The sequence below is a fragment of the Pan troglodytes genome, chromosome 12 (assembly GCF_028858775.2).
Source record: "Pan troglodytes isolate AG18354 chromosome 12, NHGRI_mPanTro3-v2.0_pri, whole genome shotgun sequence".
NCBI lineage: Eukaryota > Metazoa > Chordata > Mammalia > Primates > Hominidae > Pan > Pan troglodytes.
Window position 1 is genome coordinate 27607663 of NC_072410.2, and position 13886 is coordinate 27621548.

The 13886-nt window shown below is 37.8% G+C and overlaps 1 protein-coding gene across 1 annotated transcript; it reads left to right on the forward strand.

Annotated features, from left to right (window-relative positions):
* Window positions 1-12228: 12228 nt before the first annotated feature.
* Window positions 12229-13659, forward strand: LOC129140704 (putative upstream-binding factor 1-like protein 6). The gene has a single exon (XM_054677467.1). The coding sequence runs from the start codon at window positions 12355-12357 to the stop codon at window positions 13543-13545; it is 1191 nt and encodes a 396-aa protein (XP_054533442.1). The 5' UTR covers window positions 12229-12354; the 3' UTR covers window positions 13546-13659.
* The last annotated feature ends 227 nt before the right edge of the window (window positions 13660-13886 follow it).

Sequence of the window (13886 nt, forward strand, 5' to 3'; positions counted from 1 at the left end):
TTGGATTATAAACAAGGGATCAATTATGACTAATATGTAAAGAATTTGTATCATCTGTAATTTATTCAGTCTCATAAACCTGAGGGTACATTTCTCACAGATACCCAGTATCAGCAAAAACCTCTCATGGGATCAGTTAGGGCACAGGCTAATTTACTCTGATAAAGATCCCAATTTTAAGTAAATGGGGGCTATTTTTTACATCTACTTATCTAAATAGAGGAGGTAATCAAAAAAACGACTGTTACTTTCAACAACTGGATTTCATCTCTATTTGCAAGAAAGTGAAATTTGTTGCCATCTCCTGTTCAGCGAGAAAACTGAAAAAGCATCCTGAGCAAGAGGACCTGAATGTCAGGAAATGACGTGGTGCTTTCTACAATACTTCTGTTCCCATCCTCTTCCTTCAAGCTTAGGCACGCAGCACACTGAGCTGCCAGATGTATCTGGAAATGCTGAATACACATTAAATGTTTATTTGTATTTCCTTTATTTTATTTATTTTTATTTTATTTTATTTATTTTTTATTTTTATTTTTATTTGCCAGAGACAAGGTCTTGCTATGTTGCCCATGGTGGTCTCGAAGTTGTGAGCTCTAATAACCCTCCTACCTCAATCACCCAAAGCATTGGGATTAGAGGCATGTGCCACCGTGTCTGGCCTTTTCTTTATCTTTTTTTTTTCTTTGATTTAGAAGAAAAAAAAATTCAATGACAGACAGAGCAGAAGAAATACCCAGAGCTTGTGTTCAATGAAAATCAGGTGATCCTTTACTAAAGAGTTGCTTTTAGTTCGAACCGGGAATGAGTATTCAGGAATAAGTAAACTCTGCTTTTCACCACTGTCGAGGTGTCCAGTGTTTCCCCATTCAGCAACTGGCTAACTAAGGATCATATGGCAAGAAGGATCTTATGTGTCTTTTAATCTCTTAAATTGATGGCTAAATCAAGGTGATTATCCAAATTATGAAAATACTTATCAGCAATGCTTCCTTATTCTTTCTGTCTGTACTACCTAGACTGCTTAGTTAACTTTCTCTCTTCTCCTCCTACACATTTTTTGTAGCACTTTACTAGGCAACAGGAAAATTCTATCAACTTCTGAAATTTGTGTCTCTCCAAGTGATCTCACATTGTGGAATTTTACCTTCTGGGCTTTCAACCCAATTTTCCTTTCTGTTTCCACCCAAAGTTCCTGAGCATTCTCTATTGACACTAAAATTTCCATAAGCAGCAGCCATTACACTCTCAATTACCTTGTTACCAATTTTGTTTGTCATTTATTCAAAGAAAATTTTGTAGCTAATCTTATTTAGCTTAGATTTACTTGTACATACAGGTGGTATTAGCCACTAAGGACATTTAAGATATAGGTTGGTAAATTTTCTCAGCCATTAAACCAAAAATTTATTACATTCTTCTGTTTTGATAACTTCTATTATAATTATTCTCACCTGGGACATTCCTACAATTCAGAAATAAAATTAAGGTAAGACACTGGGAACCTTGCCAGTTATATCAGAAACCTAAGATTCCTTCTCACCTCGTGAAGAGGTTATTGATCCACTTGCCTTGTCACATTTTGGGGGGCAGAAGTAAAATTCTTCATAGAAATAAAATTAAAAACTGATGTGGAAACATAGTATGTGTGTAGTTCAAACCAGAGAAGTGATATGAAATTTAAGGAAGAGTATACAAAATGAGAAGAGATCACAGTCTATGATGAAATTCTGGGAAAGCCGTAGCATAAAGATCACATCAAGGAATATGAGCCCAGGAAGGAACTAAGATGTGTTAACCATATACTTAAAAAAAGAAAATTACATGTTGGGAGGCTGAGGCGGGCAGATAACTTGAGGTCAGGAGTTCGAGACAAGCCTGGCCAACATAGTGAAACCCTGTCTCTACCAAAATTACGAAAATTAGCCAGACATGGTGGTGGGCATCTGTAATCCCAGCTACTTCAGACACGGGGCTGGAGACTTGCTTGAACTCAGAAGGTGCAGGCTGCAGTGAGCTGAGATTATGCCACTGCACTTCACCCTGGGTGCCAGAGTACGACTCTGTCTCAAAAGAAAAGAAAAGAAAGGAAAATTGTTTGTGGCAAAATAAAGCAAATGCATAATAGTAGCATACATGGAGTTCTTGTCTTGTGTTCTCAATGTAGCCGGCATAATTTAATTTATCATTTCAACTAACTATAGCTGATGATGCTGCAGACTCAGAGAGGAATGTCTACCCGGGTGTCCTCCCGTGAGCTTTCCTTTGACTCATTGCTAGTAACCAAAAATTCAAGATTATGTAAAATAAAGTTACTGTTATTAGACAATAAAAATTCTACTGCCTTCAAATCAGAAAATGTTATTTCTGTTCTCAGTTCAACTCCTGATGTGTGTGTGTGTGTGTGTGTGTGTGTGTGTGTGTGTGTGTGTGTGTGTGATTTTGGCCAGATTTTCTCATATCTCTTCGGGTTTTCTCATTGTATATTTGAAGATATGAAAAGACAAAATTTTTGCAAATTTAGCTAAATGATCAAATTGGCTTCTATCTGTGATTCAAAAATAAGAAAATATCTCATCCAAAAATAGAGAGTTTCTGTGCTGGGTATGGGACAAGAGCCAGTTTCTGTAAGGTTTCTTGAACAGGAACAAAGAAACAAAATAATACAACAAACGAAATGGTTAACATCAGGTTACTCTTCTTCCATAGATGAAAGAATAGAGGACTTCCTTATCACGCTGGCTAAAGCTGGCCTGTTTTGGCATTTGGCTATTATGCATCCGTCCTGATTTTTTACTAAGTCAGGTAAACAATGTAATTAAAAACTCAGGGATGCAGAACTTTAGCATGAATAGCTGCATTTTGATTTGGTCTGTTGGGGCACAGTCCAAATAAATGGCATTTTTAAAAATTTGAATTAACAGAATGTTTTTACATTTATCTCACATTTCTATAGTATTTTAGGATTTAATTTTCTATCCTTGATATTCATCTGAGGTTTCCTTAAAATGTCTGAGGACAGTCACCTAATACATACTGGAATTTTATACTTCTAACCTTTCTAACTTTTAGGAACACACATGACCTTATTTTATAGGGGGAGCTTAAATTCATTACTTTATTACTTGAAAATTTCAGAAAGAAAATATCTTTCTTTCTGAATTTTCTGGGAAGTAGGCAGAATAATCTGGGAGATAGGCAGAAAATCTAGAGACAACTGAGAGAAGAGGGCAATATAATCACAATGTCGAAAAGAGATCAGTGGCAATTTTTTCTTTTAATCCAATCTTGGAAACAGATCATTTATTCACTCACCCATTCTTTAATCCCAGCCACTTGGAATTCCCTTGTGAGTCTCTTCCCTCACCTGTAGTTTATTTCCAAACATATTAGGGAGACATGAACAGAGAACACTACATTACCTTAATCCTATTAATAAAACAATCACTTTAATAGGAAGGAAGAAGCCTGTAAGAATCAAAAAGGATGATCAAGACAAATTTCTGTGATTTTTTTTTGTAGCATCGTGCATGGAGGATCCACATGGTTTCCACAGAGCTGGAGTCATTCAGGAAAGCTTCTTATATCGAGAGTGGTCCAGAAGAATTCTACCAAAGATTTAAGAAGTGTTTTTCTGCAACTCACATCTTCATAATATGAAGGGTAAAGATTCTCAGAATACAGTTCTTGGATATCTGATTCTTAACAGGTAAGACAGATACTGTCCAAGAGCATTTCCAACAGGATAATATTGAGTAGTGTATCCTTCCATGCACCTGGAAAGCCAGGAATTAGAGAAAAGTATGAAGATGAGAAAGCAGTGTCATCTGCTATTGTTGCAGTGATGGTACAAGCTCCAGCTTACCAAACTATCAGTGGGCAGCACACTGCCATTACTCAGTGAGGAGCTTTAGAACTAACTAGTAATGATACTCTTGGTGCACAGGGACTGCAGAAAAGATAACGGACTAGAGGAGCCACTCTATTGCTGCTGACGTACACAGTGCACTATCTAGAGACCACTGATGGGCAGAGAATGCTAGCAGCCAGTAACCAGGTTGTGGTACCAGCTGTCACAGAAAATGTGCCATCATCCCAGATTGGCATCCTCTATCAGCATTGTGCCTGGAGCTGGTAGGGCATCTTTCCCAGGTCCAACTGCTCAGCTTTTCAAAAGGCAGTGGAGAAGAGAGAGAGGCTGGCCCAAAAAGAAACAATGAAGCATCATGAGAATATTGTAGAAAGTATAAGGAAAATGGGAACAATTTAGAAAAGAAAATGCAGAACTTGGAAAAGCAAACAACTCTTTGATTAAGGACATAAATGCACTTAAGAGGTTTGTTATTGCAAAAAATAAAATAGATTGTGTTTCCATGTATTTGTTGTGTTTATTTGCATGGCAAGTTTCCTGACATTAGCTTTATTGAAAGAGCTATTTGTTCTGAAGAAAAGCAGCAGGAGTATCTCAGATTAGTACTGAAAAGCAAGGATACCATAAGGAAGAGTTTGGACTATAATAGGAGCTTCACTTGAATGCTGAGTTATAAAATCTGGTCAGGTAGTGGTGTGCAAGATGTTCTATAGGCAGAAAGAGGCAACAACTAAGAGAGTAGAATAATTTCCATGGAAAGGAGCCTTGGTTGTTAGTCTAGGATACAAGTAACAGACAGAGAGATGGAAGGAAAAACAATATAGGAACATCTCTAGCCAAATATTTCAGGTATTACCATCTTATCCCTCAAAAGTACTTATCTAGGCCAGGCGCGGTGGCTCACGCCTGTAATCCCAGCACATTGAAAGGCTGAGAGCAGCGGATCACCTGAGGTCATCAGTTCAAGACCAGCCTGGCCAACTGGTGAAACCCCGTCTCTACTAGAAATAAAAATAAAAAATTAGCTGGGCATGTTGGTGGGTGCCTGTAATCTCAGCCAATTGGGAAGCTAAGGCAGGAGAATTGCTTGAACCGAGGTGGCGGAGGTTGCAGTGAGCCGAGATCGTGCCAGGGCACTCCAGCCTGGGGAACAGGGCAAGAGTCCATCTCACAAGCAAACAAACAAACAAACAAACGAAAAACCAACTTGTCTAATGCGGTCCCATCTTCTCCAACCCAGAGTGTGTGAGGTGTGGATTCCTTATTTGGTCCTAAGCATTTGGCTGCATGGCTGAGACAGCTCTTCCTCTCAGTTGTGCTCTATGTTGTTGTTTCTCTGCTGTGATATCAATTGTGGGTGTCAGTTTGAGTGCGGACTTTCATGATTGACACGGGTGGCACTTTGTGGTATGTGTGACGGCAGATCCTCATCAGGACACAGATTCAGAGTTAGTTTCTCAGAAAATGAAGATCTCAGAGGGAAGAGCTGTGCCTAAACTAGCCCCGTAAAATTTGAGAATCAGTCAATTACTCTGCAGAAAAAGAAACACGCCTAAAATTCCACATGGAATTGTCTTCATTGACAAGTTTCTTGCCATTTTTTAGTTTAGAAACTGTACATATGAGTAGGTGACTATGAAGTAATGGCAACAGTAACAACAAGTTGATAGTATTCCTAAATATAGAAAACAGCATTTTGCCTTTGTGGAAATAGAAGAGAGGACATTTGCACAGAGGAGCGCCAAGCACCATCGGATGAGGGATGGGTACCAAGATTGGAAATGGTTACAAGGAAATATATAAATGGCAATAGATAATAACCCCTTTTAATTTAATTTATTTACCAATCCCCCAATTTAGTGAGGTGTACTTTGTATGTAAGATCTAGTTTTGTGATTCTTATTGTTGAAATCAAAGAAAGTAAATGGTTTTGTATCTGAATTGATGAAAACTCCAGCAGTTACAGCTAACTTGAGATTGGTGAAAATATCCAGAACCTGAACTGATTCTGTTAAAGCAGGAGGTCATATTGGAGAGGTCACTATAGACTCTGTATACAATCTGGATGGATGTTTTGGGGTCAAATTTTGTATTTCTCAAAAAGCAAAGTGGCCTCAATTAACATCAGAGGATCTGAACATATCTGCTCTGTTTTTGTCCTGTGTGAGATGTTGTGAAGTGGAACAAGGAAGAAAGAAAGAGCACAGCCATGAGCTACCATGGTAAGTAGCGGCCCTGAAACCAGAGTTCTCCAGCACAGGGCTGGTCCTCAACAATGAAATACTAGCTGATACTGGGTGTCTAATTTGCAAGAAGAAGACCAACATACAAAGAAAGAGCCTTTTTACTAAGCATTAGGGGTTATGACAGAAATAAAATTTTTTCTAGAAATGATGAGACAGAAGCTAACCACCAAAATTACTCATGCAGGGAATATTGCCATAATAACCAACGAATGCATGTTTTACATGTTGGGAAGAGTTTTCTTAGGACTTCTTGATTTTCTTAGGACTAGCACCAGAAAAAAGCAAAAACATCTGGAAAAGACTGAATAAAAATTCCTTTCAAGGCCAGACATAGTGCCTTATGCCTTTAAATCCCAGCACTTTGGGAGGCTGAGGTAGGAGGAAGGCTTGAATCCAGGAGTTCAAGATGAGCCTGGACAACACTGAGATACTCCATTTCTATAAAAATATTTTTTAAAAAAATTATCCAGGCATGGTGGCACACATCTTTGGTTCCAGCTACTTAGGAGGCTGAGGCGGGAGGATCACTTGAGCCCAGGAGTTTGATGCTGCAGTGAACCATGATTGTTCCACTGCATTCCATTCTGGGCAACAGAGCTAGAGCTTTTCTCAACACCAACTAACAAACAAAAAAAGGTATTTTATTTCACTACAATATTTTATTTGTATATATTTACATGTGCACATATATGTGTGTGTGTTGATATATTTTAGAGTAGAAGACAAACTTTAAGTCACTAGATGGATGACAGTTTGAGCTTACATTCCCAAACTGTAGCATGTGTTAGAATTATCCCCAGGGCTTGCTTTCTAGATATTTCTAAACCCCATCATATAAAGCTTATTGTAACTACAGACATCTAAATAATTATTTATGTTAGCTCTATAAGAGATGCATATCTGAGAGTATATTCTTATAGAAGCAAAGATTTCATTTCCAGTAGAAGCTTATGCTCATTAACAAATGGCCATAAAATGTTTTTTTAAAAGATGATAATTTTAAAAATAATATCAGCAAGCTTTTACCATTAAAATCTCCAAGGGGTTTAGTCCTTTTGATATTTTTCTGTACATGTTTTTGTCCAAATCCACCTTTGTCTATTTTTTTAGAAATTTTTCTAAAATAAGTCATATTTATTTATTGTATTTTAAAGCTCAAAATGTATTTAAACATTTTATTAATTTAGGCTCTTTTAAATAATATCTTGTTATTTGATATGTTCAGTTAATTACTAGTTGGTAACTTTAGATATAAAGTTTTTAAATGGCAAAAGTCTATTTTATAAATTATGAAGCCTGAGGTTGTCAAACCCTAATTTGATCAATGCACAATTTATACATGTATCAAAATATTATATTGTATGTCATACATATGTGCAATTTTTATATATTGATTAAAAATAAAAATTTAAAAATTATTCAAATAAGTTGTCATTTAAATAAAGGTTTTTTTGATTAGTTTGAATTTAGTAAAAATGCTTTAAATAAAATCACCTGAATATTTTTTATGCACAGTACCTATTTCATTTCCCTGAGTTTAAAATTAAATCAGCCATAGGTGCCAGACATTGAGGCTCTACTTGTCTTTTTCCAAAACCATCCATCATGGTCATTAGCATTTTGATCTTCAAATCTAAAGACTGGTAGAAATTGATCAGTACTGAAGGGATTTACATGTCGATGAGCCAGGTGAGATGGTAGCAGATCCTAGATTTCAGTGAAGAAAGGGCAGAAATTATCAAAGAATGGAATGATGTATTCAAATATCATATAAAAATACTATCAGATGTGGGAGCAGAAATGAAAATAGACTTGGGGCCCCAGAAAATCAAACATGAATTTGCCACGTGGGTGTTGTTTAATAATCAATGACAAAAGCCAGGCATGGTGGCTCACACCTGTGATTCCAGCACTTTGGGAGGCCAAGGCGGGCGGATCACCAGAGGTCAGGAGTCCGAGACCAGCCTGGCCAACATGGTGAAACCGTGTCTCTACTAAAACTACAAAATCAGCCGGGCCTGGTGGCACATGCCTGTAATCTGAACAACTCGGGAGGCTGAGACAGGAGAATCCCTTGAACCTGGGAGGCAGAGGTTGCGGTGAGCCGAGATCATGCCATTGCACTCCAGCCTGGATGACAGAGGGTGACTCCCTCTCAAAATAAATAAATAAATAAATAAATGACAAGATAAACCAGCACTAACCACAACTAGAGGGTGTTTGTAGAGGGCTATTTACAGAGATTAGAAATTGAGTTGATGTAAACAATGGTGGAAGGGTAAATCCTTTCATTGGTCCTCTGTACTGCAGAAACCTAATAAGGGAGGGGCTTTAAGGATCCTATAATACATTGGCCTCCAAAAAGCAAGGCTTATTATTTATAGAGGCATTTGGAATTTGCTAGACTGTGGAAATCTCAGAGAATAACATCTGCTATCCAGAAAGCCCAGAGGACACCCAACTTCTGAGCCAAATGCATGAATTTTCCTGCAAGCACTGTTCAGACCAGTTATAGAATACTCAGGTGAGTATTTCCTTTAATTTTTTTTCTTTGTGTATAAAAATTGTGAACTTCTGGACGGAAAGTCCTGGATATTTTACAGTTTTATCTATAGCATGACATCTAGAATTTCACTGGAAACATTTATTGTAGAATATGAAAAGTTCTGTGTTGTCTGTAACTTCAGGTTTCATGCAGCCTTGGTTGTCTGCAAAGTTTCCAAAATGCTCAAAGGCACTTTTTTATTTTCCTGATATTCCACTGAAGTTTTTATTTATGTAATGGTATTTTTAATTTACAAAATCTATTTTGTTGTTTGAATGTTCTTTTCAAAGCCTCTTGTTATTTTTTGATATTTTTACTCTATAAAATAGAAAACGTGACTTTGTGAAGGTTATACATTTTTATTTATTATTTTTATTTTTTACTTTTTATGTCACAAAAGTTAAAAAAATCGATAAAAATTAAAAATTAAGAATTCATACAGCTTCACAAAGTCACAGGAGTCCATACATTATGTTTAAGATCAAAACTTACCCTCAAATGGTTCAAGGATAAAAGGATGTCTTAAACTTCTAAGTATTTTACAAGTGATGATGATAAAAAATAAAAAGTAAACAAATAAAAGATGTATTCTAACACAGAAAAGGGGGCAATCACATACAGTTGACAAGGTTAATTTTTTTGAGACAGGTTCTCACTCTGTTGCCTAGTCTGAAGTGCACTGATACAATCAAGGCTCACTGAAGTCTTGCCCTCCTGTGCCCAAGCCATCCTCTCACCTCAGCCTCCAGAGTGGCTGGGACTACAGGCACTACAAGTGTGGGTCTGGCTAAATTTTTGTTTTTCTAGAGATAGGGTCTCTCTATATTGCCCAGGCTGGTCTCAAACTCCTGAGCTCAAGCAATCTTCCCGCTTCAGCCTCCCAAAGTGTTGAAATTACAGGCGTGAGCCACCGTGCCTGGCCCTGTAGAAATTCTTAGTTTTTCCCAGCTTCTTTCTTTCTTTTTTTAAGAGACAGTGGTTTCTCACTTGTTGCCCAGGCTTATCTTGAACTCCTGAGTTCAAATGATCCTCCCATCTTAGGCTCCTAAAGTGCTGGGATTACAGGCATGAGCCTCCACACCTGGTCGCAGTTTCATCATGGAAGTAATAGAACAGCAAGCATAAAATGACCTCATAGAAATTCAAGGAGAAAAATAAGAAATTAATAATAAGTGTAAAACATTTGTGTATTAGTTTGCTGGGGCTGCTGTAATAAACTATCACAGATGAAACAATAATTTGCTGTCTCACATACTGAAAACCTAAAATTTAAAATCAACACGTTGACAGAGTTGGTTCCCATTGGGGATTCTGAGTAGAAATCCAGCCCCTCCCTGTCTGCTGGTTTCTGGTGGCTGATGGGAACATTTAGCTTTCATTGGCTTGTGGCAGCCTAGCTCCAGTGAGCTCTGTCTCTGCCTCTGTCTCCACATGGCTGTCGATGTGTCTCAGATCTTCCTTTGATTTCTTCTATAATGATATGAGTCACTGGACTTAGGTCCCACCCTAAACCCAGACTAATCTCATTAGGAGATTACCAAGGTAATTACATCTGCAAAGATCCTATTTTCAAAAGGTCATATTCACAGGTTTCAGGGGTTAGGACTTAGACACATATTTTGGGGGGCCACACTCTTTAACTGGCAATTTGAAAAAATGTCTGGCTCATAAAAGAGCCACAGAACAACAAAAACACAACTGTATTTTTATTTTCACTGCTTTATACGCATCATCCTAACATTTACAATTGGGAAGACAGTACCTCTTTTCCTAAATTCAGATTCTGAGTATTCCACATCTCTTTTCTAACATCAAGTCTATGTGACTTCCCCTTTTTCTGAGTTAGAATACATCTTATATTTATTTATGTATTTATTTTTTATAATCATCACTTACAATATATTTGGAAGTTTGACATCTTTTTATCCCTGAACCATTTCAGAGTATGTTTTGATCTTAAACACAAAGTATGAAATCAAATATTTTTTAATTTTTTTATTTTCCTTTGTGAATGTTACTTTTTTCTTTATTACTCTCCTGTTATATTATTACGTTTATTTTTAGTTTTTTAGGACACTAATGAACTGACTTTTTTCAGATTTTTGAGGTTAAAAATTCAATAACTCAAGTTTACCCTCTTCTAAGTTTTTCACAGTTTATTTTAATGCTTTTTCATAAATTTTAATTTTTTATTTATATTTTCATTTATTATGAACAATTTTCCAAAAGTCTTTTTCACATAATAAATTTGATATATGGCTATTCTTTATCTTCTACCTCAAATATGGACTTGAATTATTATCCAGTATTTTAAAACATTTTAATCTCTGTATTAAGGAATTTGTGTTTTGAGGCATGTGATATTATAACATTCTTCATACTTCTAGTGAATTTTTAATGTCATTCAAAGGCTACATCCTTCTATACTCTACTGAGAATTAAAAATAGTTCTCAAAAATATTCTCACATATTCTGAAACTCATTCTCAGAATTTCAACCTCCACTGGCATCTTAACTCTGTTCTCTTTCCCTTCTAATGCATATTTTCCCCTGAAGGCCCCATGTTACACTCCTTATGCACCCTCTATTTAAGATCTGGTTTAATTTAATGTTGTATGTATTTGTACACAATTTTACTGAAGTTAGGCTTTGTCTTAGAATAGAAGATTATCCTAAAAAGACTAGTGAAAGAGTTATGAGAATTTGGAGAATTAGTTGGGAAATCATGTCCCAGAGGAATTACTTTAGGCAAAACAAAATTGGTAAAAATAAATAAATAAATAAAATAAGCAGTAGTTATCGGATCTGCCATGTTTTCAAGTTCTATAATGGAAAATGCCAGGTATTTTGGAGGCACTTTCCGGAGGAAGCCAAACTTTCACTGAGGCTTAAAGATGACGAACAGTTAACCAAATAAAATTGAAATGTTTTATAATTGTCATTAAATACTTGATATTTAAAAGGAGAAGCGGTATGGTTCGCTAGAAAGCATTCATTCCCATGCATGGGTCCTGGAGAATCTTTAATTCAGTCTTTTACCACAGGTTCACATTCCCTCATAAAAAGGTAACAGTTGGATGCATGTCTGGAGGAGCTCTTGGGCTTGTCCTGTTGCATCTTTAACTTCTCATCTGCACCTTTAGCTATGGCTATTTGGGCTGTGCTTAGAAAATGGCGATACTCAGGGCACTGTAGAATGAACAGTCTTTCCCGTTTAGGCATTTCTCCTTCCACTTTAACTCTTGACTCTGTCTTCAGGGCATTTCTGTTCTGTTAAGCTTCTTAAGTGATGAGTGGTCTGGTGTTTGCCTTATGCAACTCAATTTAAGATCGGTTCATGCGAGATCTGGCAGAAAGACGGCTGGGGTGGGGTGCAGAGGTATTGAATATTGCGCATGTAGCATATGAAAGGCAAATATGGATTTTCATTCAGAAATGGGCTATATTTTATTTATATCCTTAAGAGTAAATTAATTATACAAGGGATATATGGCAAATAGGGTGTATTTTTTTTCATTAATCCCAATGAAGCAGAGTAACTTTCCTTTCTTTCTCCTCAGAAATACAGAATCATACATACTGCAGGACTTCCAGAAAGAAATCATCCACTGACTCTTAAAAGTAAGGAACTCTGTGTTCTTACTCTGGTGTCTGCATAACCGGGATCTTATAAGTAAGCCAAAGACATCAAAATGGCTTTGCCTAGAAGCCAAGGCCATTGGTCCAACGCAGACATCTTGAGGTTACTGGAATGCATGGAGAATAATCTCCCATCTGATGACAACGGCACGTTCAGCTCAACTCAGTCACACATGGACTGGGGAAAAGTAGCTTTTAAAAACTTTTCTGGTGAAATGTGCAGACTCAAATGGTTAGAGATTTCTTGCAGCTTGAGAAAATTCAGCACTTTGAAAAAATTAGTCCTGGAAGCTAAGAAATGTGTTAAAAATACAAACAAAAGCCAAAAAGGCAGGAACCATCCAGACTTTCCAAAGAGGCCCCTTACTGCTTATATCCGCTTCTTCAAGGAGAATTGGCCCCAGTACTCCCAAATGTACCCTGGGATGAGAAGCCAGGAACTGACCAAAATCCTGTCAAAGAAATACAAGGAGCTCCCAGAGCAGATGAAACAGAAATATATTCAGGATTTCCAGAAGGAAAAGCAAGAATTTGAGGAAAAACTTGTTCGATTCAGGGAAGAGCACCCTGATTTAGACCAGAAGGGCAAGAAATCTGATATCTCCAAGAGGATTCAAACCAAAGTGCAAAAGAAAGTTCAGAAAAATATTGAAGAAGTGACGTCTCTTCCAAAAACGGATCAATTTTTCAAGAAGGTAAAATTTCATGGAGAGCCTCAGAAACCCCCCATGAATGGATACCACAAGTTTCACCAAGATTCCTGGTCAAGTAAGGAGCTGCAACATTTGTCCCTGAGGGAGCGCATGGTAGAGATTGGCAGACGCTGGCAGCGCATCCCGCAGAGCCAGAAGGATCATTACAAGAGCCAGGCTGAGTTGCTGCAGAAGGAATACAAAGTGGAATTGGATCTCTGGCTCAAGACTTTGTCACCTGAAGATTATGCTGCATACAAAGAATCGACCTATGCTAAGGGTAAGAATATGGCGATGATGGGAGGCCCGGCCCCCAGCTTGAGACAAACAGATCCGCAGTCCTCATCAGCAAAGGGTCTGCAAGAAGGGTTTGGGGAGGGGCAGGGGCTCCAGGCTGCAGGAACAGAGGCATCACAGACTATTTGGGTAAACTGTCATGTCTCCATGGAACCAGAAGAGAACAGGAAGAAAGATGGCGACGAGGAAGAAAGCAGTAACTCTTTAGACTGCAGCGGTGGGGAAGACATGGAAGTTGATGTCTCAGGGCAGTGACTCTAGTGCAGCTTCCTCAGAGGACTTCTAACTGGGACTCCACCTGACTCAGACTCTGCCTGACTCAGACTCCAGGGTCAGGCAGAGTTTCTCCGCAAAAGCCCATTCATGCCATCCGTGTCAAGGAAAAGGGACTCTCCTTCTGCCTCTTTTTACTTCTTTGCGCTTTTTTTCTCTTTTCTTCCTTCCCCGCTCTCCTCCTCTACACAAAGTAGGACAGGTTGGAAAGAAGCGACTTGGTGCAGCACCCTCTTACATCAGGATTACAAACCTGGGAGGGACTCTTTGCGGAGAATAAATATAAGTTTGAGCCAATACCAACCTTATCCTTAAAAAACAGA

What these genes read in the sequence shown, in the direction of transcription:
- LOC129140704 (XM_054677467.1), top strand. Translation starts at nt 12,355, where the DNA reads ATGGCTTTGCCTAGAAGCCAAGGCCATTGGTCCAACGCAGACATCTTG.